Raw genomic sequence first — 25,877 nt, forward strand, 5'->3', positions numbered from 1 at the left:
AAATTTGCTCTCAGGTGGCAGTGTTTGGGGGGCTAGATTCCTAGAAGTGGAATTTCAGGATCCAGTAGTGAAAACTTTTAAAATTTGATTCATTTTGGCCACATTTCCTTTTTAAAAAACTGCATCCGGTACCAAGAAGATACAGTGTTTGTATTTGTTTTCCTCTACCGTCATAACAACACACTGTTTGAAATTGTTTGGCCAATCTACTGTGTGAATTATTGTTTGCTCTGCATTTATTAATGAGATGGGGCACTTTCTCCTGTACTTAGGAATTCCTGTTTTTCTTCTGTGAGTCGATATTCACAGCCATTGCCTATCTTGCTAATCATGTCTCTCATTTTATTTTATTTTTTTAAAGATTTTAGTTATTAGCGGGGGGAGGGGCAAGGGGAGAGGGAGAATCTTAAGCAGACTCCCCACTGAGCACTGAGCTCACTGCAGGGCTCGATCTCAGGACCCTGAGATCATGACCTGAACTGAAATCGAGAGTCAGGTATTTAACTGACTGAGCCACCCAGGTGCCCCTCTCATAATAATTTATAAGAGCTCAAAATGTATTTTGGGATATTAGCTCTTGGCCATGTCCTGAAAATATTTTTTCCCTGGTTGACCATTAACTTTATTTTTCATGACACTTGCTGTAGAAAGTTTTTATCATTAAATGAAGAAAATGTTTTCATCTTTAAATGAAGAAAGGAAATAAAACAATTTTTTTAAAAGTCTGCTTTATCTGGAATTATTTAATAGGAAGAGATCCAATTGTACTCTTTAAAATTTTTAATTTTCAAAATTGCTAGCCACTTATGGCAGCATCATTTACTGATTGATTTTCCTCTGCTGATCTGAAATGGTCCCATTATCGTAATTACCTTAAGATTTAGGTTCATTTCTGTATTCTCAATTATTGTGGCACTGCAAAACTTTTAGTAACTAGTAGGGCTAGTCTTCTGTGTTCTCTTGACTTGTTCTGACCATTCTCCCACATTTAGCCCTCCACAGCCCCTGAGCATCGTTTGGCCAAGCCCGCTCTTGGCCTTTCCCTCCTTCCCCGCCAAAAGTGCTATTCGGTATTTATTAGAATTGCATTAGAATGAGTGATACACAGAGCGCTGACCTCTCCATAATGCAAGTCTTTCTATCCAAGAATGTGGTGAGTTTATCAATTTGTCTGTTTTGCCTCAAAATGGTTAGGCTTTGTTTATATAGGTCTGACACATTGATCTTCATTCCTAGATTTTATGTTTTCTACAGCTATTATGAATGAGCTCTTTTCTTCCATCATGCTTCTTAACTGGTAAGTCAGATAACGTTTTCCCATTTATTTTTATCAAGATGTAAAATCACAAAATAGACGTATTTGATCTTGCTTTTGTCCTTTCATTGCATGTCTGTGTACGTTTTCCTTATATTTACGTTTTGCTCTCTGGGTTTACCTCCCTTAAAAAATTTCCTTCCTCAGCTCTGCTAAGAGTCTGGAGATAAAACAGTAACCACCAGTAGACTGGTTTATCTCAAAATTATACGATAAGACTCTTTTTTCTGTTATCCAAAGAAAATAAACTGAGTCCATGTACTTAGTCCACGAAAGAGAAAACAAATGAGCGTATGTACCTTTTTTCGTTCCATTCTGCTTCTCTCCATATCCACCAGCACTTTGTGTATTACCATTTTTGTAATTGTTTTGTTGCCCCCGTCAACATATACACAGAATTATTTCTATGTTTAATGAGATGTGCTCACCATTCCCTCTCACCCCAGAGTGGCTCATGGGATTCTCACGCAGCGTGAAATACGCTGGGACTTCAGTGGGTAGACTCCCTGTGGAGGGCCAGGAGGGTAAATGGGTTAACACAGAAGTGGGTCTATTGCCCTGTTACGCCTCGAAGACACACAGTGTCCACCCTCATCACCAGGGGTTCACTGGGGATGTCTCTGGCAGGTGATGGGCTGAAAATATGGGCAGAGCTGCCTTCTTAAAACCTAGACAGGAACTGCTGAAGGACAAACCAAGGATTGGGGGTGTCCCAGAGCAGCCTGGGGCCTTCTGTTTCCACGTGGACAGTCCGGGGTCTGAGGAAGTGACAGCTGGGGGAAGGGACTTGGCATTTGATAAGGGTTATCACGGCACTGGTGGGAAAGATCCCTTTCTATGTATTTTTCACTCTAAGTGATTGCCCTTGTCAGGTTTTTTTTTATAACCATGACACAACTTTGGAAATTTCAAACGAATTCTTCAGTATGATCGAGTTATACAGGAATGAAAACTGGGTAGAAATAAACGGGCTTTAAAATAGTGAAAAAGCAGATTTTACCAGGCACTGTTGCCTATGAAAATAATCCTTAAAAGTAAAGGATGTAGGTGCTTTCATCTAACGCACACATGTATGGCACAGAAGAAAGGAGATTGAACTGTTTTCTCTGGGGAAAAAAAAAAGTTTATTGCATATGGAAGTCAATAGATATCTTTTACAAAAAAGTTAGAATAAAGATCTCACATTTGTAAAGGCACGTATGAAACATTTTACAGCAATGACAAGGGCGGTGAGAACATAAACAATACACAACTAGGACCATTATCTAAAGACTTTATAAAAACAGATAGAAAACAGTGCAAAAAATACTGTCAATAGTCAGTTTTACACACCTCATAATTGTGTCTAAAACTGGCAAGCATAAGCTTATTTACTGATATAAAAAAAGCACATAGAATAGCATGCATAGTTTTATTTAAGGCTTTTAATATTATTAAATTGAGAGGGAGTCTATACCACATTAAAGTTGCCATGAACATTAATAAATCACTCCCTGACATAGGGAATGTCCTATAAACTTCTCACTCCCTCTCTCCCCTTACAAGCCCTATTTGTAGTAGAGACTGGACTTGCATCTTGCAAAGTAGCAAGCAGCAACCGAGGGAGAACAGAGGTGTCGTCAGGATCCCCAGTCCCAACCTGGAATGCGTTAACTCACAGCAACAACATCCTGGTCAGCTCACCACAGCCCACCACACTGGGCTGACCCATCCTCACATTTCAGCTCTGTTAGAAGTCCAAAGGCTTGTGTGGGCTGACCCAAAAACCTTAAGAACAAACTGGTGTCTAAGCTGGGGACTTGTCTGCACATTGCTTCAAAAGGAAACCTATGAAATGTCAATTGTTTTGAATGATATCATAATTCACAACATTTTATAAAACCGACAAGGAAAGCATCAAAATACTGAGTTAAGTAACACAAGAAGTCCAGTGAAACAAACTAGGCCTGTTATTTGATGTAACACAATTTATATAAGGTTATATGTTTAAATAGTCATCTGCATATGTAAACTGTTTCCATTTTCCCATTTAAGAATCCTCAAGCATGTAAGCTATTGAAGGAACAAAGGACAGACACAGGAAATCATCTCTGATGAAGAGTAACCTTACTTTTAAAAAGGTATATGGTTAATAGATTTTTAAGATTCCAAACTGGCAAGAAAGTTTAGCCAAAGGAAACGGCAGTAACATTTTAACAATGTTCACGCTGAAAAAAAAAAACAAAGGCTCTGAATTACAGCTTTCAGCTCCCTGGTGAAGGTAGTTATTAGCTAACACTGTAGTTGAGGGAGGTGGGAGGCCCCTGAGAAATACAGAGAACACCAGGCACCCCTGCTCTGAGAGCTATCCTGACTCGAAGCAGGATTCCTGAGATTTTAGCAAAAACGGTTCCACCCCCAAGGCGCAAAAAGACTCCAACCCACTCTTCAGCTTTCTCCTGGAAACCTGTGGTCAGGTGAGAAGGCATCAGGGTTTCCTGGAAGGAGGAGGCTGGGGAGAAACAACAGGATAAGGTACACAGTGGCTGAACAGCTTATCCCGCCCCTCCCTGTGGACAACTGGGAACTGGTCACCATACGACCTGTCCCAGCTCCTGGCGCACCCCGCCCTTTCCCTGCTGCGCTGGATGGGGATTGGGCCCCGCCTGGTGAGGAGGCCATGCCCGAGGGAACGGGTCAGGAGGAGGCAGCTCAACACGAATCTGGCCACACACGTCACCCTGCCAAATGCAGCCACTGGGAATGCATGGAAGTTCACCGAAAGAAATAGAAAGTACCTACTGCTACAATCATTGTTTCAAACGGGACTGATCATCAAATCCATCATTTCCTCCAGTACCGAGGAGTGACAATGTCTACCACCAAGGGGAAAATGGGCAAAGGGCAGCTTCTTGGTTGCTGACAATTTTCCATTCTTTTTTAAGATTTTATTTGAGAGGGAGAGCATGAGTGGGGTGAGGGGCAGAGGGAGAGGGAGAAGCAGGCTTCCTGCAGAGCAGGGAGCCCGACACGGGACTCGATCCCTGGACCCTGGGATCATGACCTGAGCCGAAGGCAGACGCTTAACTGACTGAGCCACCCAGGCGCCCCACTATTTTTCATTCTTTCTGGTTCTTTCCATTTGCCAGATCTTGTTCCTTCAAACTCTATAAGCTTTTAAAAATTAAAATTAGATTTCCTAATTATGTAATTTAGAGCGGCTTAAGAGAGTGATTCTCCAGGACAAGACTGAACTATTTTGTAGGGGTTGTGCCAAAAGGGTAGGGAAAGGAAAGACGAAGAGCGGAGCCATAAAGCAAATGCAAAACCAGGAGAGGTCAGCAGAGCCCTGAGCAAGCGAGGTGCTCTTGGGATGAAGAGGGTGATGTCACAAAACAGTCCTGCCCATGCCCCACAGTGAGACAAGGAACGACTGCGGTCGGTCGCTGTACCGACGTCCTCCCTGTTTCTGCACCCCGATTATAACCACGGTGTGCCATCAACGGGAACGCCATCGGCAACTGGCCCGGGGCAGCAGGAGGGAAGGGCGATGCGCAGGAGCTGTGGCTGCAGACGCCGGGGGCCAGGGGGGTGAGCAGGACCCCCGGCTACTAAGGCCGCCCGGAAAGGCGAAGCTGCCAGCAGGCGAGGGGCGGCGGCACGCCCAGGCGCACCCCCGAATCCCTGACCTCCAGCCAGCTCTACCACAGCGCTGAGGCCCGTTGAAAACCGCGAGCCGGGGTGAGACAGACCCCAACCCTGCAGCCCGGGCTTTCCTCGGGCTGCCGCCCCGTCCCTTCCATCCCTCTGGCCTTACGGAGAGGGAAGCAGAAAGCACGAGACGTTCCAGAGCTCAGAAAATTATTTGTGAATCAATACATGTTTTTGATGGCAACTCTAGGGCTGCTCTAAAATGCCCTCCCTCTTCCTCTTCCCATTTATAACTTCCCTGGGCAAGCTTATGGCATCTCTGGGAAAGAATGATCCTGATGGCCCCAAGCACCGCAGAAGAAAAAGGGACTTTCTACGCAGATGCTCGTCATGGCCAGGCTGCACATCAGCTCTCGCCCTCCTGCCTTGTAACAAAATGTCCTTGAATTTATTTTTAAAAGAGAAGGGCTGACCGAAGCTCTGCACAGTAGGAACTGATGCACATCCTCCCACTTCACTGCACCAAACAATAAACTATCCGGTCTTAAGCAATCGATGGATGCCAGATACTCAATATGCCAGGCTCACGGACATTTTAACAGGGAACATTTTTAGTTTGACCTTGCAGAAAATGCAGCTGTATTAAGCTGAGAGATAAGAAAGGTAGTCAGCAGAATACAAATGCTCACCCACCTGAGTTTATAACCCAAACGCAAAATGTGAGCACAGACAGAATAAAGGTTGCATATTAGACAAGCTGGCTGCTGAGTTTTATGGGATCCATGAATTACAGTGACTTCTGGGGCAACACATTTGGATGGGAAGATTTGATTGGCTATACCCTCAATCTCTCCCAGGCATGTTGCTGTCACTTTCAAAGAACGCATCACTAAGGTCTTTTGCCCCCAGATGTCTCAGGAGCCGAGGCAAAGACAAGAGCCAGTTGGTTTTCTTGCACGGGATCCAAGGGAAGTTTCAAACATAATTTAACATCTTAGAGATTTCCACCCTATAGGGCCAACTAAGATTATTTCCATCCTATAGGGCCAACTAATTTGTCATCCACAATGCTGTAGGCCACTGGAAAATTTGTGCAGTGTCTATGGAAAACCCAAATTTCTCCATCTGGAAGCAGTACTGGATGAGTGGTTACTTTGTTCCCAAAAAGAAATCACTAAATACGAGCCTGATGGGCAGCTGATAAAATACAAAGGAATAAAATGAAACAGAGCAGCAGAAGAGTCTTTGGTAAAATGTGAGGAAGCAGAATTGCCCACACAGGGCCGCCTAACGATTCCAATAGTGATTACTTGGTACTTCTGGGAATTCCCTCCTCTAGGACCCCAGCAGTTATTGCCAAAATGGAGGAAGAGATTAACAGTAATGTGGGTCTGACCCAATCCCATCCCTTGTGTCTCAGCTCCCTGGCATGTATCTTAGACTAACTACCCCTACAACTCCCCCCACCTCAAAGTGATGGTCATATCTCCCCAGAAAGAAAGTCAATAGCTGTACCTGTTTTCACCATGAAACACATCACTGGAAGTGGAGGCATGAGATTCGAAAGCGCATCTGCCTTCTGGCTGAGGACACCTTCAGGCCCACACACCATGTGCCATAAGCACTGGGCTAAGGTCAGCTAACACAGATTGTACACCAAAAAAAAAGATGGCAGCTGAAAACCCCATAGTGATGTGCCTGACGGCCGACCCTGCCTATGAGAACATACTAACATCTAGGTGTACTAACATCTCTGCACAGAGCGACTTCCCAGCCCCAGGAGGTGACCCACGCACGGAGTGCAAAGCTCATTACGGCAAGGCCAACCTGCTCATTTCACATGCTTTCATGTTTGTTAGCACTTGTGTGGAGAAATGACATATGGTGTGTGGGGGCCCCTACTATATCAGGGGGAAGAAAACTATTGTATAGATTAGGTTCATTCATGTGAATTTTCTGTCATTGTAACAACGGTCCAGCTATTGTCAATTTCCTATGGTCAACCTGTAATTAAGCTGAAAAGATGAGGGAAGTAGGCAGCTGGATAAAAATGCTCACCTCCTGAACCCCCTGGAGTTTAAAACTGAACCTCAAAAGCTAAGAGTAGACAGGATAAAGGATGAATGAGTATTAGGAAAACCAGTGGTCAGGTCCCACAGGAACCCTTTCGACAGGGCCCACAGAGCCCTTCTGACCAGGCTGGTGGAAGAAGGGGCCGAAGACGGCCATGTGAGTCTCACACAAGCAGTGAGAGATACATCATAGAAAAAATCATAGAAAAAAGAAATAAATCATAGATAAATCATAGTTCCTCTTCTTAACCTAAATCTAGGACCACAAAGTTTGTAAAAGTAAAATTCTCTCCATTTAAGCTCCGTGGAAGCATAGTGCTCAAAATAGCCCATGTGGAGATGTTTTCCCCCTTCCCCATCTTACTGTTCTCCACTCACTGAGAGGAGAAGCTCATTCCTCTTTCCTCTCCTGTAAAGAAATCAACATTTGGCATCCCTCTCTAATGCCGCCAAATTCTCCTTTACCTCCTATCCACGGAAAGAGGTGTGTGTAAACGAAAATGCTACCAAAGGTGGTGTCTCCTTAGAGCCCAAGGGAGCCAATAATCTCAGCAAGCCATGGCTCAGCTTCGTGAGCAGGCTCAGCTCAGCTCAAGGATGAAGACATCAGACTCAGCCCCCGCCATCCAGGGACCACGGTAAACAAGGACAAACGCTGGGTCCCTGTGCCCGAATGAGTGCAGATCAAAGAAACAAAACATGTCAACTGGAGAACTTCCAAACCAGAGGCCCCAAAGTGTTGAATGTCTTTGCTGCGAGATGGTATCTCCCCCCCCATTTTTAATTTTCTCTCTTCAAATCCAAACAAAAAAATAGACCCCGACAGTTCCAGCTTCAGACTTGATACATCATCAGGAACTCATTCCAAAAGCTCTAACTAGACAACCAATTTAATACACTTTGCTTCAAGGTTTATTCCTTGGCTTGCTTCCCAGATATAAAGCATCTCTGGGTGATTATTACACAGATGCCACTAGAAGGACGTTCGACGCCTGCTGCTAACTTCGCAGGCACGTGCTGGCATTCGCTGGAGACGGGGGAAAGGAACGCAGAATGCGCAACAGAACCGAAAACATTTGTTTGTAAAAATGAAATATGTGGAGTAACTTTTAAGTGGTTTCCTTTGGGTTTCGATAGCAACTTTGGCTAGGCAATTGGACAGCAAAGCTACTTTTTCCCTGCATTGTGCACGCGAACCACCATTCCCGTAGCACAAAGCGACAACAGCGGACGGGCTGAAACGAAGCGCACGTGTGATGAGCTCAAAGAGCGGCTCTACATGCTGCCCATGTGAGACTCGATTTTCCCAGTGGCCACGTTGGGGCCTAAGAGATGAAAGGGAAATACTGATGTTGTTCATCAGATAAGCCAGTAACCGCAGACCAACTGTGAAAACATCCCGAACAGCAGACTATCCCAAGGGTGGAAAAATGTCTAAGGAAAGGAAACCGATACCTCTTTGCCTGTCGATGATCTAAGTTCTGGGCATCTCCTGGTGATGGTGATGAGCTCTGTGCCCTTGAAAGTATAGGTCGTACTCATGGTTTTCTTTTCCACAACACACACCCAAATTCCACGATCTCAAGAGCTTAACTGAAGTTACCCTCCTTGACTGTTTCTTCAGACTTCAGAGTAGAAGAGAGGAGGCCCTTCATCACCAGATACTCTGAGTCTAAATGAGAGAACCACCACCACAACCCCTGGCCAGATGTGAAACTGAGTGGATTCCCATTCCAAAGTAGTTCACTGGGAATCCGCTTCCACACCCCTCTGTGGCCGTGTGGTAACCGGATGTCACACAGGCTTGCTCTTTCTGGCTGACCTGATGCCATTCTTCCTTAACGTTTTCAGCTCAGCAAAAACAAAACAAAACAAAAAGGGCAGCAGTGGAGGAAGGCTTACATAAGGGCACACCCACAAATGTCAATTCTAAGAACAAAACCACAGTTTAAAAGTTGCATTCAAGAAGAACTAGACAAGAGAGAGGCAAAGTCCCTAAAATTCAGCCAGAGGGAAAACGTGTGGAATATGATTTACTGCCTACTGACCTGAAGAAGCTGAGGACAATGACCAGCGTAGGTTCAGGAAGAGACACACAGAAGCGAGCTGCGAAGTGCCCAGAAGGGGGGGGGGGGGGGCGGTGCACGGAGAACAGGAAAGCAGTGAAGGGCTTCGTGTGAGACAAATCCCCACACCTTGCATCCAGTGGCCAAAATGTGGATGACAGGGTCCTGAGTGGGCTTAGTTCTGTGCTGAGAGCCGCACAGCGGGGAGGGGGGCTCACACTCGTACGCTTCCTGGCCAGGGCCCCGCCACCTGAGTGCCAAACAGCCCCCATCAATCAGCTTTCCCAGCTGTTCCCTTTACAGCCTTGCCAGTGACCTGGTGACTGATGGAAAGACAGAATGTACCCAGCACCTCGACCTTCAGGCCCCCGCCCAGCACACACATCCTATTTAAATAAGAAACAGTATCAAGGGCCTGCCCGGCTTCTTTGTCTTCCCACTCGGGTCCATTATCCTCTCTCAATCAGGCAGGAGGCCTAGCTGCACAGATGGCCTGGCCTGGAGCCCCAAAGACCACCAGACGGGGGCCCGCTGAGCAAACAGGGAGAAATAGCAAATGTGGAGGGTGCAGTGCCCGGCAGGGAGCACAGGCTCCAGAGCCCAAAGGAAGGAGTGCTGAGAAAAGTACAATACGGAGCTCCTCGCTCAGCCTGGGTGATCGGCAGCATTTCCTCTAGCTGCTCCTGTCTTTACCTCGAGCTGCTGAGGGTGAGGGCAGAAAGGAAGAAGGGAGGCCATCAAGGCTCGGGAGCCCCCAAATAGAAGAGAATAGTGGGTTTGGTTTTGTTGTTTTCCTTCAGGGAAGGGCCTTGGCCCTTATCTTTTTATTTTAGAATGAATTCATTTTCTTGCCATCTTAGATTTGGACGTGAGCGATCAGGCTGATGCATTTCAGGGTCGGTTACTAATCTGGCTGCAACTTCACTAGAGATGTGTTCCCTTTATGCCTCTGTTCCCCAAACGATCCACCAGGCAATCTTCCCTACTGACATATTTACAATGCAGATCAGTCAAAATATGGTTCAAATGAAAAGTACTATATTATTGTGAAAACTGAATTACAATGATTCACAGAAGTTATCCAAAAGGGAAAAAAAAAATAAATTATCTCATATAAAATAATATATGATGTTTGTGAATAATCTTGGCTCCTGTCTTCAGGGAGCCCATGACCTGCCCGCTCTGGCCATCTGCACCCTGCTGGGGGAGCAGATGTTGTCTGGAGGTGCCTCCCCATCGGCAAGATGGAGCTGGGTCCCTCTTCCAGTAGCTGGGGTGGGGGGTTAAATGAGTCTGGAGTTTTGGAGGAACTGGATGAGGACTTGGTAGACAAACTTGTACTGAGCGATGGTCTGGATCATGAACATCCTTTGCTCCCTGAGGAGCCGCAGCATCATGGGCACTTCCACCTTCTGCAAGAAAAGAGACAAAGCACAAGATCCTGAGATGAGAAGCTGCCCCTGGGTCCTTCCTCATTCCCTCATCTGCGAAGCTTTTGCTCACTGCCCATTTGGAGGTACAAGAGAAAGCCAAGAGCTTGGCCCCTCTAGGGTTTCCCAATCAAAGACCTGCTACCAGCACTTGGAGAATCTGGTTGTCATGTGCCACTGACACTGCTGTGATACTTTAAATACATACCCGTCCGTTCGAGAAAACCCAGAGGCTGCAGTTACCTATACCAGACTGGTGCTCTCAACTCCACCAGGACTCCGTGGGAGGATTTAAGACATCTCCGGGTCTTAGTTTCTTCATTTGTAAAGTAAGAATAGTGATGCTTTCCTCCAACGACAGCGTGGCCTTGCCCAGGTTAGCAACACTTCCTCAGCAAGAAGGGCAGGTGACCAGTAGTGCCCACCTCATGGGACCCAACAACGGAATGCAGCTAAGGCATTTAGCACAGTGTCTGGCACATGCTGAGTTCTTAATAAAGACTACCCGTTGTTATTAATAGTAATGAACTGAGAACAATCATACCTATCCTGCCACCTCACGGAATCGTGGTCATTATCAAATGAGATAATTGATGGGTAAACCTTGAAAACATCAAAGTACAATCTCTGAACACAGTCACATTGGTTGGTTGGTTGGTTGGTTGATTTTTTATTCAGTGGGTCCTTCTGTTTTTATCTCTACCCCTCACACCCATTTTCAGAAATACTATCAATTCAGTGTTTGGGGTCTTCTCCGGGATAACTAGGCTGCTTCTCAGCTTTTCTTTGCCCTTTTTTTTTTTTTTGTTAAGTTCGTATTTAATTCCAGTTAGTTAACATACAGTATAGTTCAGGTGTACAATATAGAGACTCAACATTTCCATACATCACCCGGTGCTCATCACAATAGTCGTATTTAGAGTGAAAAACCTTTCACTAAAAATATCTGGACTATTAAATGAGATCGCCTGTGTGTCAATTCTTTGAGAATACAGAACCAGCTTCAATGGAAGGGAATTCATATGGCGGCTCATCGGTGTCCGAGCAGACCAGAGGCTCCGTCGAGTCATTTCCATCCTCCTGGCCCAGCCAGGGCAGAAGTATCACAGAGTCCGCAAAGCCAGCGTGGCCTCGGCATACTGCCCCTACTCCGGGAGCCCCTCCCATCCCTCCCCCCCGCCCCCCGGCAACACCACCCCCGTGAAGTTATGGAGGACGGAGCAACCACTGGAGGCCGAACAGTACAAACTCAGCTGTAGGTCTTTTCTTACTTTACTTTTACAAGTCATTTCAGCTACTTCCAAACTTTGTGTAGCCATGACACAGCACATGCCAGCCTTCTTAGTTGCTCTTCTCCAAAAACAGTTAAATAATGCGCAGCACGGACTTAAAGGCGACAGAGGCAAGTCCCCAGGAATAAGGAAAGAGAAAAAGGCATGTGAATCCTCAAACTGTTAGTCCAAATATACAGCCCACAGCATAAGCTTCGAACTAGTGGGTTTTGCCTAGACGATCCTCCAGAGTGACGGACACCATGATGTCCAACCCAGAGGCACCGAACAGTGAACTTATATAAGAACCCACCGCCTGATGGGCATTGCTGAGTTGGGCGCTGAAGATACAAGGACAGGTTAAAGCTGCTGCTCCCCTGTTCCAGCCAAGGTTTTGACGGCGAGGCTGGGTCACACGAGCTCGGGTCAGGCTTCATCTGCCAAACCCCGGCCTTCACACTTCCTGGCTGTGGGACGGACACGTCCCTTCATCACCCTGTGGCTCGGAATCTGTCACCCACGGGCATCACTGGGACCTCTCTCAGAGGGTTACTGTGAAGGCTACTTGAGTTGTAAGGCTCCTAGATTGGTGTTGGCACATGGTAAACACTCGTATAGGTTGGTGGTTGTTCCTGTAATGTTGTCATTGTCACTGTCATCACCCCATTCCCCTCTGCCACCTCCCTCACCATCATCCCCTGCACCACCAGGACACCCACCCCGGCTATGTCTGCCAGCTCCCGCACCTCCAGCTCCACCCACCATCGTGATCATTACCATCTCAATAGCCTGGAAGACACAGCCCTCAAGAGGGTATGTTATCTGATAAGGGGCAGGTTAGAAACACGACAGAGAAAGTTCCCCTGGTCATCAATGAGAGTCCTAGTTGCCTTGAAGATTCATTCCCAGAGTCTCTGCCGTCCACTGTCCCTAACCCCAAGGAATCATGCAGCGGTTGGTGTTGGCTCAGTGTTGTCTAGAAGGCATTTTCTCCTCTCTATTCCATGAAGAAGGGATAACTTACTCAGAAAAGCAGCAAGATAAGACATCTCATTATTTGGCTAGTGAGAACCTAACCTTTTATTAGGAACTAATCTAGGACAGAGCGCTCAATCCAGGGGGGCAAGGGAGAGTATCGCAAACCATAAAACTAATGCTTTCTAGAAAAAAGGTATAGGCATTAAAATGTCAAGCTAACCTTCCGGGACCCAAAGTGGTGGGCCACCAAGAGGCTTGGCAGAGCAGCCTGGGAGAGCTCCCCCCCTCCCCACCTCACAGCTACCTGAGCTCACTGCAAGCATCTTTAGTTCAGGAAAAAGAAAATGCATTTCACTGACAAAACTAAAACTGTATGGATTACAGACTACAATATAAAGTATGCTAAATCCAGAAGCCATGGAAAGAAGGCAGGGAAGTTGAGAGAAGAGAAAAACAGGACATACAATTTCATATTTATTTGCCAAAATCTTCGCTTAAAAAACAAACAAAAAAGGTAAACATGTTCCACTCTTCTCTTGAAATAAGGGTTTCACTCTTACTAGCCAGGCCTGAAGCAGAACAAAGTAGAGAACTTTTTTTTCCCCTAACCATCTACCAATAGCAGTGATGGGAAATGGGACAGATAAGGCTGGCTATATTTGTGCTAGGGGAAGGGAAGTGAACAATATGAGTCATCTTGCTATCTTTGAATATCAATGGGAACAGAAGTCCTTTTTGGACTGACCATGTTCCAGCAAAGAATGTTCTGGCATGCAACTGGGCATTGAGGAAATCCACTATGTTTGGACACACTGTAGAGAATTTAATCACCCTGAGCCCTCACCAAGTCCATGCGAGGCCCTAATGGCCGAATCCCTCACTCAGCACCACACTGGCTTGGACATGTGCTGTTTATGTTCTACTGGGCCAATAACATCTGGTGGTCAATGAGCCTTCATGTCATCACATTACTGAGGCTCAGCTTCTGATGGGTCTCCAAAGAGCTCAGAACAGAACCATCTTTCATGTCAGACAAGACAGACAGAAGGGGACTGTGGGGAAGACAGTGACACAAGGGGGTGGTAAGACGGCCAAGTGGGGAGGGGATGACGATGAGGCCCTTCCTCCTCCTCTGGAGGCCACTGGGGTCTCCAGTGGAGCTTGGATATACTCAGGCCATATATACCCTGATTCCACTTCATCTCTCTCCATCTCCCCAGCACTGAGTTGATTTGGGACTCAATGGCAAGCTGTTCAGTCTACTAGACCCTCCTAGAGACTTCTAGAAGTGACAGGGGAGCAAACAAACAAGAAATCTCATGATGTGAGACAAAAGGATAAAAACTCACAGAAGATGACAAAATTCATGTTAGGTAGTCTCAGCTGATTCTGCGATGGGCATTTTGCTCATCAACAGAATGTCTGTCTGTTTTTATTTATTTATTTATTTATTTATTTATTTATTTATAAAGATTTTTATTTATTTATTTGACAGAGACAGACACAGTGAGAGAGGGAACACAAGCAGTGGGAGTGAGAGAGGGAGAAGCAGGCTTCCTGCGGAGCATGGAGCCCGATGTGGGGCTCGATCCCAGGACCCTGGGATCATGACCTGAGCTGAAGGCAGACGCCTAACCGACTGAGCCACCCAGGCACCCCTGTATAATTTGGGAACGGGACAAGGACGAATGGCACTTGGCATCTGCGGGCAGAGTGAAGGCAGGAAAGAACTCGGGGCCAGGAGGTAGAAGACTGCACTTCTCACCTTAGCACCACTGCTTGAGAGCCACGTGGCACTGGACAAGTCACTAAATTGTTTCTGGGCCTCAGTTTCCTTTTCTCTAAAACAGGACGACTGACATGTGCCCGGCTCCTCTACACGGCTGTTCTGAAGACCCCAACTACATCAACAAAATAAGCGACAGCCATTTAAAACCCCCAAAGACCCATGTGAATAGAAGGCAGAAGAATGGTTCTTTAGCCTCGGATTTGATTTGATCTCATCTCCATGAAATCCAAAGCCCCTCCATACGACTCCCTGGCCTCGAGCAGCAGGGGGACGCGCCACAGCCGCAGTCCCCTCTGTGGGGAGAAGAGCGAGGTGTCCAGCCCCGGCACGGGCAGGCCATGTCTGTGCGCTCAGAGGCTCGACCCTGCTGTGCTACCCCACTGCCCGCCTAGACGAGAGCAAACGACCCTCTTTAAATTAAACCTCCCTCTGAAGAATGAAAGACACTGATCCCATATACACATTTTCACATAGGATTTCAGCCAAAACACGTCCCAGAAACGCAAGTCGCATCTAGACGACCTGTGACCAGATAACCCACCGTGGAAGACGATCCACGATAAAACCAGACCGGCTACACAACACCAGCCTCCTGGAAGCAGACGCGATGCAGAGCGGACTTTCTCAGTGTTTCCTATCTCACACTTTCATCGCTTTCTCACGTGTGTTATCTGCGTGTCTACATGGAGCAGAGAAAGGCGGACGATAAGAAAGGCTGTAAATGTCAGAGGCCAACTAGGAATCATGGATCTGGAAAACTCTTGTCAGAAGACAGGAAATGAAGCCCTGGAAATGAAAAGGGCCCCGGGGAAGGTCTGGCTGCGGTGTAGATTTGTCCCCAAGGTGGAGTATTCAGGAAAGTGGCGAATGACTCACTTCATTATGCTCCAGGCAGTAGATCATCAGCTCAGAAAGAATGACCACGCCGGTCCGCCCCACACCCGCGCTGCAGTGGACAACGATCGGGGGGTGTAGGCTCCGGGGGCCTTCCAGCATGCTGTTGGTGTGGCGCCGGACCGACTGGATCTCCTCCAAGTAGGCTGCAAGACAAAACGCAAATCCCGTCACCAAAGTCTTACGTGGCTTTGCGTACGAGAAGGTGGGGGGTGGGAAACGGAGGGTGAATCTTGTTTTGTTTTGTTTTTTAAGTGACAATAATTTACAGTTCTTACAAGACCCTAATTATTTGGCTGGTACCCGCGGTACGGTCCTGGATCCAGAAAGGACCAGCTGGGAGTCAATTAGTCCATGGGAGAATTTGTTCTTTAAATTAAATAGTTCTTTTTTAAAAATTAAATTCTGTTTTCCCTCTGCAAATCCCAAAGTCCCCCAAGCAGATGATTCTCGACATTACTTACAGCAATTCCTACTATTAACAGACTGGGATCAGAACACCAGCTAGGTCCCCTTGAAATGCCCGCCTGTCAGAGCCAATTTCTGGTGGGAAGAGCATCCATCTGCCCCTTCCTCCTTCCCCTCACTGAATGAGTGAATGTCAACTGAGGCTTGACTTCGTTTTTAGGTTTTAAAATAGGCTTGGGGGGGTGGTTCCTGCTTTTCAGCTTAGATTCCATGGGGTCATGTCAGCAGCTCAAGTTGAGCCCTCCCCTTTCTGGAGGCAATGTGTGTGTGGACTGGAGGGGTCCTGTCACCTCCCACGTCCCTCCTGACATCTGCCTGGCTCGGCAGGGCTGCGCAGGGGTCTGCTCACTATTCCAATTGGGCATGAGTGAAAAATTACAGCAGTACAAGCCTTAATGATTTTTCTTGTTCATGGGCATGAGAAAAAGGAAAAGTCTATAAAATGTAATCCTCAAACAGTCCAAGAACCGGAAAAAGTCAATTAGTAATAGAGATTTTATAGTAGCTAGCTCAGGGGAGAAACGGATTTAAAGATTCTTAATACTCAGAAAATCTCATCCCGATGCAGCATTGCAAACAAGACTGGGGAAGCGCTCAAATTGTTGGAGAGAAAAAAAAGTGAGTTCAAACCTGTCTAGTAACTTAGAAGCATCTGTTTACATACAGTTAACACGAACTCCTATTTGCCTTTATAACATTAATGCAATTAAAAAGTCATCTGAAGTAGTTTACCAAAATAAACTATTACCACCATCGTCATCACCACCAGTAATGTAAAATGAGCTAGAACAAAACCAAACAGAGGGAAGGCAATCTGAGATGACCAGACAGAGTAGTTACTATCCGGGACCAACATGAGCTGAATACCATGCATGGAATTCTCCTCACAATTTTTCTGTAAAAGAGGAGAGAAATTTGGTGACCGTGCACGCTCTGTCTGACAAAAAAGGCAACGTTCACACACAAAAGAGAGCCTTTTCTTGTGCTAAATTTAAGAAGAGAAGTAAAAGGAGTATTGCCATAAAGCAGATGCTACCACCACGTGGAATTTCATAAAACACAGAAAAACTGGATTAAAATGGATGCTCTCTCTAGCAGTCACGTTAATAAAGTTCCTTAAGCTGTAACTCAGTGAAGACTTCTCCAGGCTGGAAGACAATGTGCCCTAAGTCCCCTGCCTGCAGGGAATCTAATTTAAACACAGGCAAAAATCTTTTTAAATTCCTAAAAACCTGGAGGAGCCAACATTTCGAAGACCCCCACCCCCCAGCACACTTAAATTTACATTGTTTAAAAATACTCTCTATGGCAGCGCCTGGGTGGCTCAGTCCGTTACGCATCTGACTCTTGGTTTTTGGCTCAGGTCATGATCTCAGGGTCGTGAGACTGAGCCCCGTGTGGGGCTCCGCGCTCAGCAGGGAGTCTGCTTGAGATTCTCTCTCCCACTCTTCCTCTGCCCCTCCCTACCCATCCGCCCCCACCCCACTCTCTCTCCCTCTAAAATAAAAAATAAATAAATCTTTTAAAAAATAGTCTCTGTTTTTCAGTAATTTAGATGGGCCTTCCTTAAATTGGTTCTGATTGAGAAGATCGGACTATAATTTTTATCACCTTATAGACTCAATCTTCTATCAGAGCTGTTCGCCAATCATCAAACTGATCTACTTTTATTGTTTCCATTTTCTGCATCTTGGAGATAATTCTAGTAAATCAATTAGCAAAAGATTACCAGAAAAAAAAAAAAATTAAAAAGAGCACTGTTAGAGGAAAGAAAGTTCTACAAAGGTCCCCGCCCTCCTTAGGAATATTTGGAGCTACAGGTAACTGACCTCGGGTGAGGCACTAGCCCTCTCTAGACCGTGCTCTAGGTCCTCTGATTCCCATCCCTCTCCTGGTCTCTGTCAGTGACCGCCCCTCAAGTCCCATCATCATTGCCCCAGTGGGAAATGAAGTCCTCGCGTCAGTGAACACATATACGTCAGAAGCTTCCCGCTGGAACTTGCTGAAATGGTACTGGTAGGTTCTTGGAAACGTATTCTCTCTCTCTCTCCCTTCTCCTCTGCGCATACCCCAATTCTAAGTAAATATCAAACTAAAATCAAGGGTTTGGCGTGATCCAACCTCCAGGTGATGTTCCCACTGTTGTCTGCTCTCAGCTGGACAGTCGTCAACACCTCGGTAAGAAATCTGCCAAGAGCCGAGGCCTCACTGGGAGGGGCAGGAGTGGGGTGTCCCCACAATTGCAGGACAATTAGGCCAGACTGTGGGAAAGGAAGGGGGAGCACTGTAGCCATTTCCAAAAAGCAGATGGCGGCAGTGTCAGATCTCAGCCCCCGGACTGTCCTCACTGGCCTGCCTTTCTCATGAGCCCGGGAGTGCCTTCAAAACAGAGACGGTCTCTTCCCTGCGTTCTGAGAGCCTGGTCCACAGCCTGCAATGCAGTGGGCACACACTCAACTTCTGGCTTTTCAAACAGAGTATTGCATATATTCTAGGTCAATGAGCTTCTAAGGAAACCATACTCTCTCAGAAATACATTGATGAATTCAAAAATGATGGTTTCAAAAACAAGCTGATTTCAATAATTCCCCGTATCTTAATCAGAGGTAACCAGAAAGTACTCATTGAGATTTCTGCTATACGGAAGGGAAATGCAGGGCTTATGAGACACAAACCCCCATGAAAAATAAAAAATAAGTGTTTTTTATAGGGTTGTGTAACTATCACCGGGATCCATTTCTAGAATTTTTCCATTGCCCCAAACAGAAACTTTGTACCCATCAAACAATAACTTTCTATTCTCTACTCCCCCTTTCCCCTGGTTCCTGGTAACCTCTACTACATCCTTTCTACCTCTGTGAAGTTTTCAATTCTGGGTACTTCATTAAAATGGAATCATACAATGTTTGTCCTCTTGTGTCTGGTTTCTTCTACTTAACATAATGTTTCCAAGGCTCAGACATGTAACATCTGTCAGAGTAGCCATTTATTGAATACCCAAAAGCCTACATCAAGATAGAATGAACTAGTTTACCACAGTTTCAGCTTATTTGGGTAAAAGGTAAGGAGACTATGATAAATGACATGTATTCTTCTCTGTTCATACCATATGGAGGGACATATACTTCAATGACATAATATTTTTGCCACTTATGAGAAAACATCTTCTCTTTCCATGTCACTTCCAACTGATCAGACCATGGAGGCAGCTGGTAAAATTCTGCCTGCAAACAAAAAACTTACATAAAAATCCCTGGACGTCCTCTGGGCAGCCGTGATCTGGCCAGTCCGTATACTGCAAATGCCACACCGTCCTTTCCTGCCCAGACAAAAGGTGCTTGACTTTCAAGCCTGTGGTTGCATAGCAACCGGAATCTGTTCGGAACTTTGTGGTGACCTTGAACTTGCCGTAGGTGGCCGAGCTGTGCTTGGAACCCAGTTTGGGCCAGTATCGGTGGCTCTTGGTTCTTCCGCCTTCCTGAATCACACACAAAAGCAAAACTGGAAATAAGTCAGGGGAAGCTCTTATCCTCTTCATCTTAAAATCTGAGGACAGAGGAAATGCGAGTAGCTTCTAGGTCACGAATTCAGGGCACTGTGCAGTCTCCATCAGAGGGGAGATCCCATGCATTGCCGCTAAGAGCTAATAAGCTTCACAAGGGTAGTTACAGCAAGGAAATACTCAGAAGACTGACAACCGAGCTGCAGTTGCAGAAGAGCTAGTGGAGAGGGGCCAGAAGCAGGAACAAAATGGGGTCTATCTGTAAGGTTTGCACAGTTATGTCACTGGAGTGGGGGGTGGATCGGACAGTGGCTTGGAAGGAACCCCAGAGCGGGAAGTGGGAGGAGGCAGAGGAGGGCTGAGCAGTGGGCAGAGCCGTGGGAGGAGCTCGGATGGCCCCCCCCACTTACAGGGCCACACCCCCCCGGGGGACACAAACGCTCCTGCCGTGACTCACCTGCTTGAACAGTCTTAAGTCTGAAAGACACCTGCCTCTTTTACTGACCAATCCTGTGAAAGTAGGTTGAGCTTCAATTTCTATCACTCCTGAGTGTCCAAGTGGATGACAAATTCCAAGAGACTCTAAGCCTCTGGCGGCCACACACATCACCAGCCTTCGTGTCTGTCAGGCTGGCCTTCTGGTCACCCTTTCAGCTCAACTGCAACCTCCTCGGAGGGCCCATGGCTGTACATCTGATTGAAAGCAGCACCCCCACCACTCTCTATCCCATCCTCCCTTCCACTTCCTTCGTGGGTGGCCGTGACTCCTAATGAGCTTCCTTTATTTGTTCACTTTGTATGGTCCCTCCCACCAGGACAGAAGCTCCCTGGGGACAGGGATCACGCCTATCTTGTCGGCCACCATGCCCGGGAGATCAGCACAGATGACACACTACATTGAGTTGAATGAATCCCTTCCAGGAATGAGATTTGATAAGACGATAAAACAATTCTAGAGATTTTATGGAGAATTTACTCTTCATGGGAAGGTCATACGGGTCAGCTGAGAGAAGCACCACTGGCTTTAAAGGGCTTGAAGTGCCTTTCACCACCATCTTCTTAAGGGGCGGTTCTGGAAAGCAACTGCTCAGAACGGTCAGTGAAGGAAACGTGTCCACTGCTCCCCACCCGTTAAAACTTTGTAGGAAGGGGGTGTGCCTTAGCATAGATACTGGTGAAAGACAGATGAAGCTGGGCCCTTAAAAGACTTCAAAACAGAAGTTAAAATTTCATGAAAGGAAGAGGAGGAAGGGGTTAAAATAAAAAAAAATTGAGAATGTGACAAGAGAAGAAACACAAAACTCCTTCCCTTAAAGGCGGCAAGCTCCGAGCAAACCACTAGGTTGACCAGTGCTGTGCGCCAGTTTTTATAACACCACGCAGAGTTCTCTAGTTACAACAGAAAAACTATGTTTGACTTGGCAAAGACAGAAAAAGATTTTTTTCCCCCCCTCTCCCCAAAGAATAGAGAGACCTCTATAGGAACAACAGTTTCTGGTCTCTTTTCAGCTGATAAGCATGAAGGCGTGTGGGGCTGGCTACGCCCGAGGTGGGGAACATGTGCCGATTTTCCCACAGCAGCCCCAAAGTTCTCCCTCAAATTCCAGGGGAAAGATGATTGCTTTGTTTGGCACACGAAAGTGAGCTGGCTGAACTGAAGTTTGGTTCTTATTTGTTTGATTGATTTTAGTTTATGGCAGTCTAAGGAAAAGCGCTAAAGAGCTGGATGAAAATGGGATACGACAATAAATTATCTTTGGGAAATAAAACAAGTCTATGTAGGAGAAGAGAAAAGAAATGGGTGCCAGAGAGAAAAAGGATTTGCAGAGAAATGGTGCTGTAGGAAGCAGGATGAGGCAGCGAGGTCACCAGATGCAAAGCCGATCTCTGCCCCCCCCCCCCGCCCCCGGGAACAGACAGCTGGACCCCCGGTGCCCTTACCTCTTCCGCAGTGACCATGGCGATCACGTTCGCTCCCTGCTCCCACACCATCTGCCAGAAGTCGTGACATGTGTGTGGCAGGGGCCCCTGAGTAGCTATGTAGTGCCATTCTGCCCCACCAACCACCACCTGGAAACCAAGGAAAGCAAGGGTAAATGAACCCCAAATCCAGGACAGCATTACCTGCTGACTGTGGGTCCATCTGTCTCTACCTGAAAACCCCGGATAATATTTTTTTGGCCAAATGGGTTAGTGCCATTATCAAAAAGCCTGGTGACACATTCTCACACGAAAATACTTTTTGCCACTCAAGCCTATTAAAATACACCTAATTTTTGTCTGTAATTTCAATGATATACAAACCAGTGAGTGTTAAAAACATACACACATTACATGACCCTAAGGCTGTGTATAACCCAACAGAATTTGTTACAGAAACAATACTTGTGCTTACTATGTGCAATGTACTTTGATCGTTTCTATTCTTCCCTCTTCTCTATCTAGTCTATTTAAAACACACACATACAATTCCAAACTGGTCCTGATTACTAAAGTGATTTCACACCCCACTATTATACTGGGATCCACAGTTTGAGGCACAGTACTCTCCGGCATCCTTTTAAACAATTAAAAAAAAAAAAAAGTGTTCCATGGGATAACATCCCTTTGGAACCGATGTCTTTGTACCGATGACCTGCTATGAACTGTGTCGTAAGCCTCCATCATTCCCGCTACTCCGTGGTGCCATATAGAGTGGAGGTGTCACAAATGCATTTAAATCAACAATACATGGTATTTGATTGTTAACTTCTCCCTTGTGCAGTACCACAATATCCAAACAAACTTCAGAGTCATGAGATGATTTTGGATAATGAAAGCATTACCCTGTGCAGCTCAGGGTGATCTTGGGAGGCTAATTCTGCAGCTATTAAGTATCAGTGACAGAGAGTCATGAGGAAGTTGTGCCCAAAGTGTTGAAGGTCATGCCGTCAGGGTGGAACTGTGCCCTTTGGGGGGGGTGCATTTTTTCTGTGTTCCTGTCCATTCCTGTGCAAAGTCAGGCCTCCTTAGACGTCCACCAGTGCAAATCTCTGGATAGTTCTTGGAGCATGAAGTGATCATTGTTTGAAACTTTTTTCCCTCATTTATTTTATGAAACTATATACTAACTGGATTCCAACAAAAACAATGTCAGTTATTGTCTCATTACACAAGACATGTTTAGGTCAAAAGCTGGCAAGCAAAATCCATTTTCCAAGTACTGGTGGGAGATAACATTCATATATTGGCTGGCTGGCCAGGAGTTTCGTTTATCTGTGGAATTGTGATTTTAGACATTAGCCTCTCTGGCACCCAACATATAGGAACCATAAATACTTCCAGAGTATGCGGCTGCCTGGGGCCTTTCAGCAAATTCCAAGTATTGACAGGAGGGCATTAAAAACTGCATTAAAAACACAACAACCAATGCTACTGAGGTAGATTTCACAGATGTGATGATTCTACCTCTGGAGCAAATCAATCTCTGCTCTGTGTTAATAGCTGCTTGGAACCCAGGGAGAAAACATTGGCAAGATATACAACTCTATTCCAAAAACACAAGGACAAGTTCTTGCAAGCTCTATGGGTCTATTAAATGCACCCATGTCTAACTCAGATCCACAAGATGAAATGTAAGCCTCGGAGAATAGAGAGAAAGGGGATGCTTCTGTTAACAATACCCAATGGGCAAGAGCAGATGGAAAATGGTGAAGGATATTTGGCCCAAAGAAGAAGATAGCACAGTATAGTATGTCAGATTCCAAAGACATTCTATCAAGGAGCAGCTGTGTGATTTTTATCTTTGTTTGGTTTGTTATTTTGGTTATTATTTCATAATATAAATTAAGCCCAGGAAACTGACTAGTGTCAGTTTACGTGAGAGTTTCCTGAGGTTCATTTTTTGTAGTTTTAGTTTTCACTCTCAAAAATTAAACTAAAGTACCCAATATGATCCACAATTGTTACTCCTTTACATTTTTTGACAGTACTTTCTGGTACTTAAAAATATACATGTAGTTATCTATGCTCTGTGTACAAAACCCCTCCATCCAACCACAGTATTCTTTTCCTATTCTGTCCTGCAACTATTATGATGGATACAGGCACCAGACATCTGGCTGTATTTTAGAAGCTCAAAGGAAGCTACCAAAAATTCAGCTACAGTTGGAAAGTCCAATGAAGAAAGGAAATAACTCCAACAAGGCCAGAAACAGATTTATAAGGTTATGATCATAAAGGACTATTAACGTGAACTGTGTATTATTTAAAACCATCCTCCTGTAATATTAGTATATGAATAAATTCTCCCACTTTGGAGGTCAGTGCATTTACAGTGACATTCTAAGCAACTATGTTCTGTTACTAGGAAGACTGAGGAAGGTAAGCCATTTAGAAAGCATTTAACCATATATACATGTATCCAGAACTCTAAATTCTAGCTGGGGTCGAGCTACGCTAATTTTAAAGTTGATGAAATACTGAGATGTGAAGATTTGAAGTATCTGAAATACCAACAAAAAATTTAACGATATTCATGCACTGAATAATGCAGTCAATCTTGCAAGAGTCACTATCAACCACACCTTTCTGGCTTGTGTTTAAATGAATCCACTCTTCTAAAAAACATGCAAATTTGGGACCTTAGCAGGACAGCACATAACCGGTAGAAGTACCAGGGAGAACTGGTAAGTTTCTGTTGCTCCTGAACATCCTAAAAACTTCATTGACAGGAGAAATACAATGCCTGCAACTTCCAAAGTCTCCATCATGTGCTAATTACAAACTGAAAAGGACAACCCTCAGCTTTTCCCTGTGAGCATCAGGGAGAGTTATAACTCAGGAAAAAGTGAAACCCTCTGTGGTGAGCAGGCTGCAGAAATAGCTGACCTGAGGTTTTCCCTGAGGCTGCGAGGCTTCCTTCTCTCTGCAGAGACAGACATGCCCTTCCAGCTGACTGAGACGCACAGGAGTTCAAACCACTCCCTCGGGGGCTGGGGACAAGCCAAGATGCTCAGCCGGAGCCTTACGATTTTTTTTTCTCCCTGCATTTTTGCCCCTAACCCAGCGATCTTCCTCAAGCCTCCCCAACACACTCCCCTTCTCACCTTGATGTGGGAGGCATTAATGTAACCTGTGTTATTCTCTTTGGTCGGGATCAGCTCCACTCTGTTCTCCTCATAGGGGACCACTTCGCGGATGCGGCTTCGCTCGGCGTTTTCGGGCAGAGCAGCCGTGCTGAAAATGCCGTTCGCCTTCTTCTTTGGAATCTGCTCGTATTCTGTGAACACCATTCCCTCTTCTAGCTTTTTCTTCAGGGTTCTGAACTGCAACAGAAATTAACCTTCAGCTCTCTGGATTACCTTATCCAAAAACTCCAAGTCAGATTCCTTTAAATATCTGCAGTGATCGTGTTAATAAGCAGTTTCAGGACATACAATGAATGCTTGATTATTTTGGTCTCCTTATTCACCATATTGCTAGTTTCTCTGGCCTAATAACCAGTTTCCTTCTCACTCATGCTTTAAACAGAACTGGTCAGTAAGGCCAGGCAAGAACTGAAATTCAGCATCACTATTTTCGTTATTAACACCTCTGTTTAAAGTCCTAGTGATAAGAAGAATGTTCATCTCAATTATCCAAACATCATCCTTTTCTCCACTTCCAGAGCGGGGTTTTTTTTTTTTTTTGAGCTAAATTTAAGATGGTACTGGTCCATAGTTCCCTAGTTCTGAGGATGAGATTCTGTCTTTTATTTTTCCCATGGCCAAACTAATTATACAAACATGGTATTCACTGGATTAAATGGGGATTCCTCTAAAGTCCCTTCTGCCTTTAAAACCTTTCTAATACTTCATATATACTGGCAGAAATCTAAAACAGGAATGGTACTAGCACTCTATTAAATTTACACGTTTCGGGGTGCCTGGGTGGCTCAGTCGTTAAGCGTCTGCCTTCGGCTCAGGTCATGATCCCAGGGTCCTGGGATCGAGCCCCGCATCGGGCTCCCTGCTTAGCGGGAAGCCTGCTTCTCCCCCTGCCCCTCCCCATGGTTGTGTTCCCTCTCTCGCTGTCTCTCTCTGTCAAATAAATAAATGTCTTAAAAAAAAAATTTTTTTTTACACGTGTTTCTTAACCAGACAGGAATTTCAGGAACTAAAGGAACACCTTTCTTCACCTCTAAAACACTACCATGGATCTTCCTCCTGCTTTTCAAAACCAAAGTTCTCACAATGCATTATCCTAACAATGATAAATCAGCCACCTTTACAGCCAAACAAGGGGATGGTCTATTAAAAGAATCCTTTAAGTGTCTGGGTAAGATAATCACTCCCTAAGAAAGGGTTCACAAAATTCATAGAGGTTTGAGACCTACAGCAATGGCTTATCTTCATTTTGCAAAAACAGAAACAGGCCCAAAGAAATGGAATGACTGGACCAAGGCCACGCAGCCTGTTAGGGGCTGGTCCCGTTATGCAGGCA

At 45.6% G+C, this 25,877-nt stretch overlaps 1 protein-coding gene across 3 annotated transcripts in view; it reads right to left on the reverse strand.

Annotated features, from left to right (window-relative positions):
* Nucleotides 1–4,391: 4,391 nt before the first annotated feature.
* The window catches only part of PTPN14 (protein tyrosine phosphatase non-receptor type 14), a 179,094-nt gene continuing 157,608 nt past the window's right edge, over nucleotides 4,392–25,877 (reverse strand). For all 3 annotated transcript variants that reach the window (XM_032393040.1, XM_032393041.1, XM_032393042.1), the window contains 5 exons: nucleotides 24,503–24,721; nucleotides 21,357–21,485; nucleotides 19,157–19,391; nucleotides 15,428–15,591; nucleotides 4,392–10,495 (listed from right to left, as the gene is read on the reverse strand). In XM_032393040.1, the coding sequence (XP_032248931.1) occupies nucleotides 10,367–10,495; nucleotides 15,428–15,591; nucleotides 19,157–19,391; nucleotides 21,357–21,485; nucleotides 24,503–24,721 (876 nt within the window). In that variant the 3' untranslated portion in view covers nucleotides 4,392–10,366. The remainder of the gene's footprint in view (nucleotides 10,496–15,427; nucleotides 15,592–19,156; nucleotides 19,392–21,356; nucleotides 21,486–24,502; nucleotides 24,722–25,877) is intronic.

The sequence above is a fragment of the Phoca vitulina genome, unplaced genomic scaffold (genome assembly GCF_004348235.1).
Source record: "Phoca vitulina isolate PV1807 unplaced genomic scaffold, GSC_HSeal_1.0 scaffold71, whole genome shotgun sequence".
NCBI classification, from domain to species: Eukaryota; Metazoa; Chordata; class Mammalia; order Carnivora; family Phocidae; genus Phoca; species Phoca vitulina.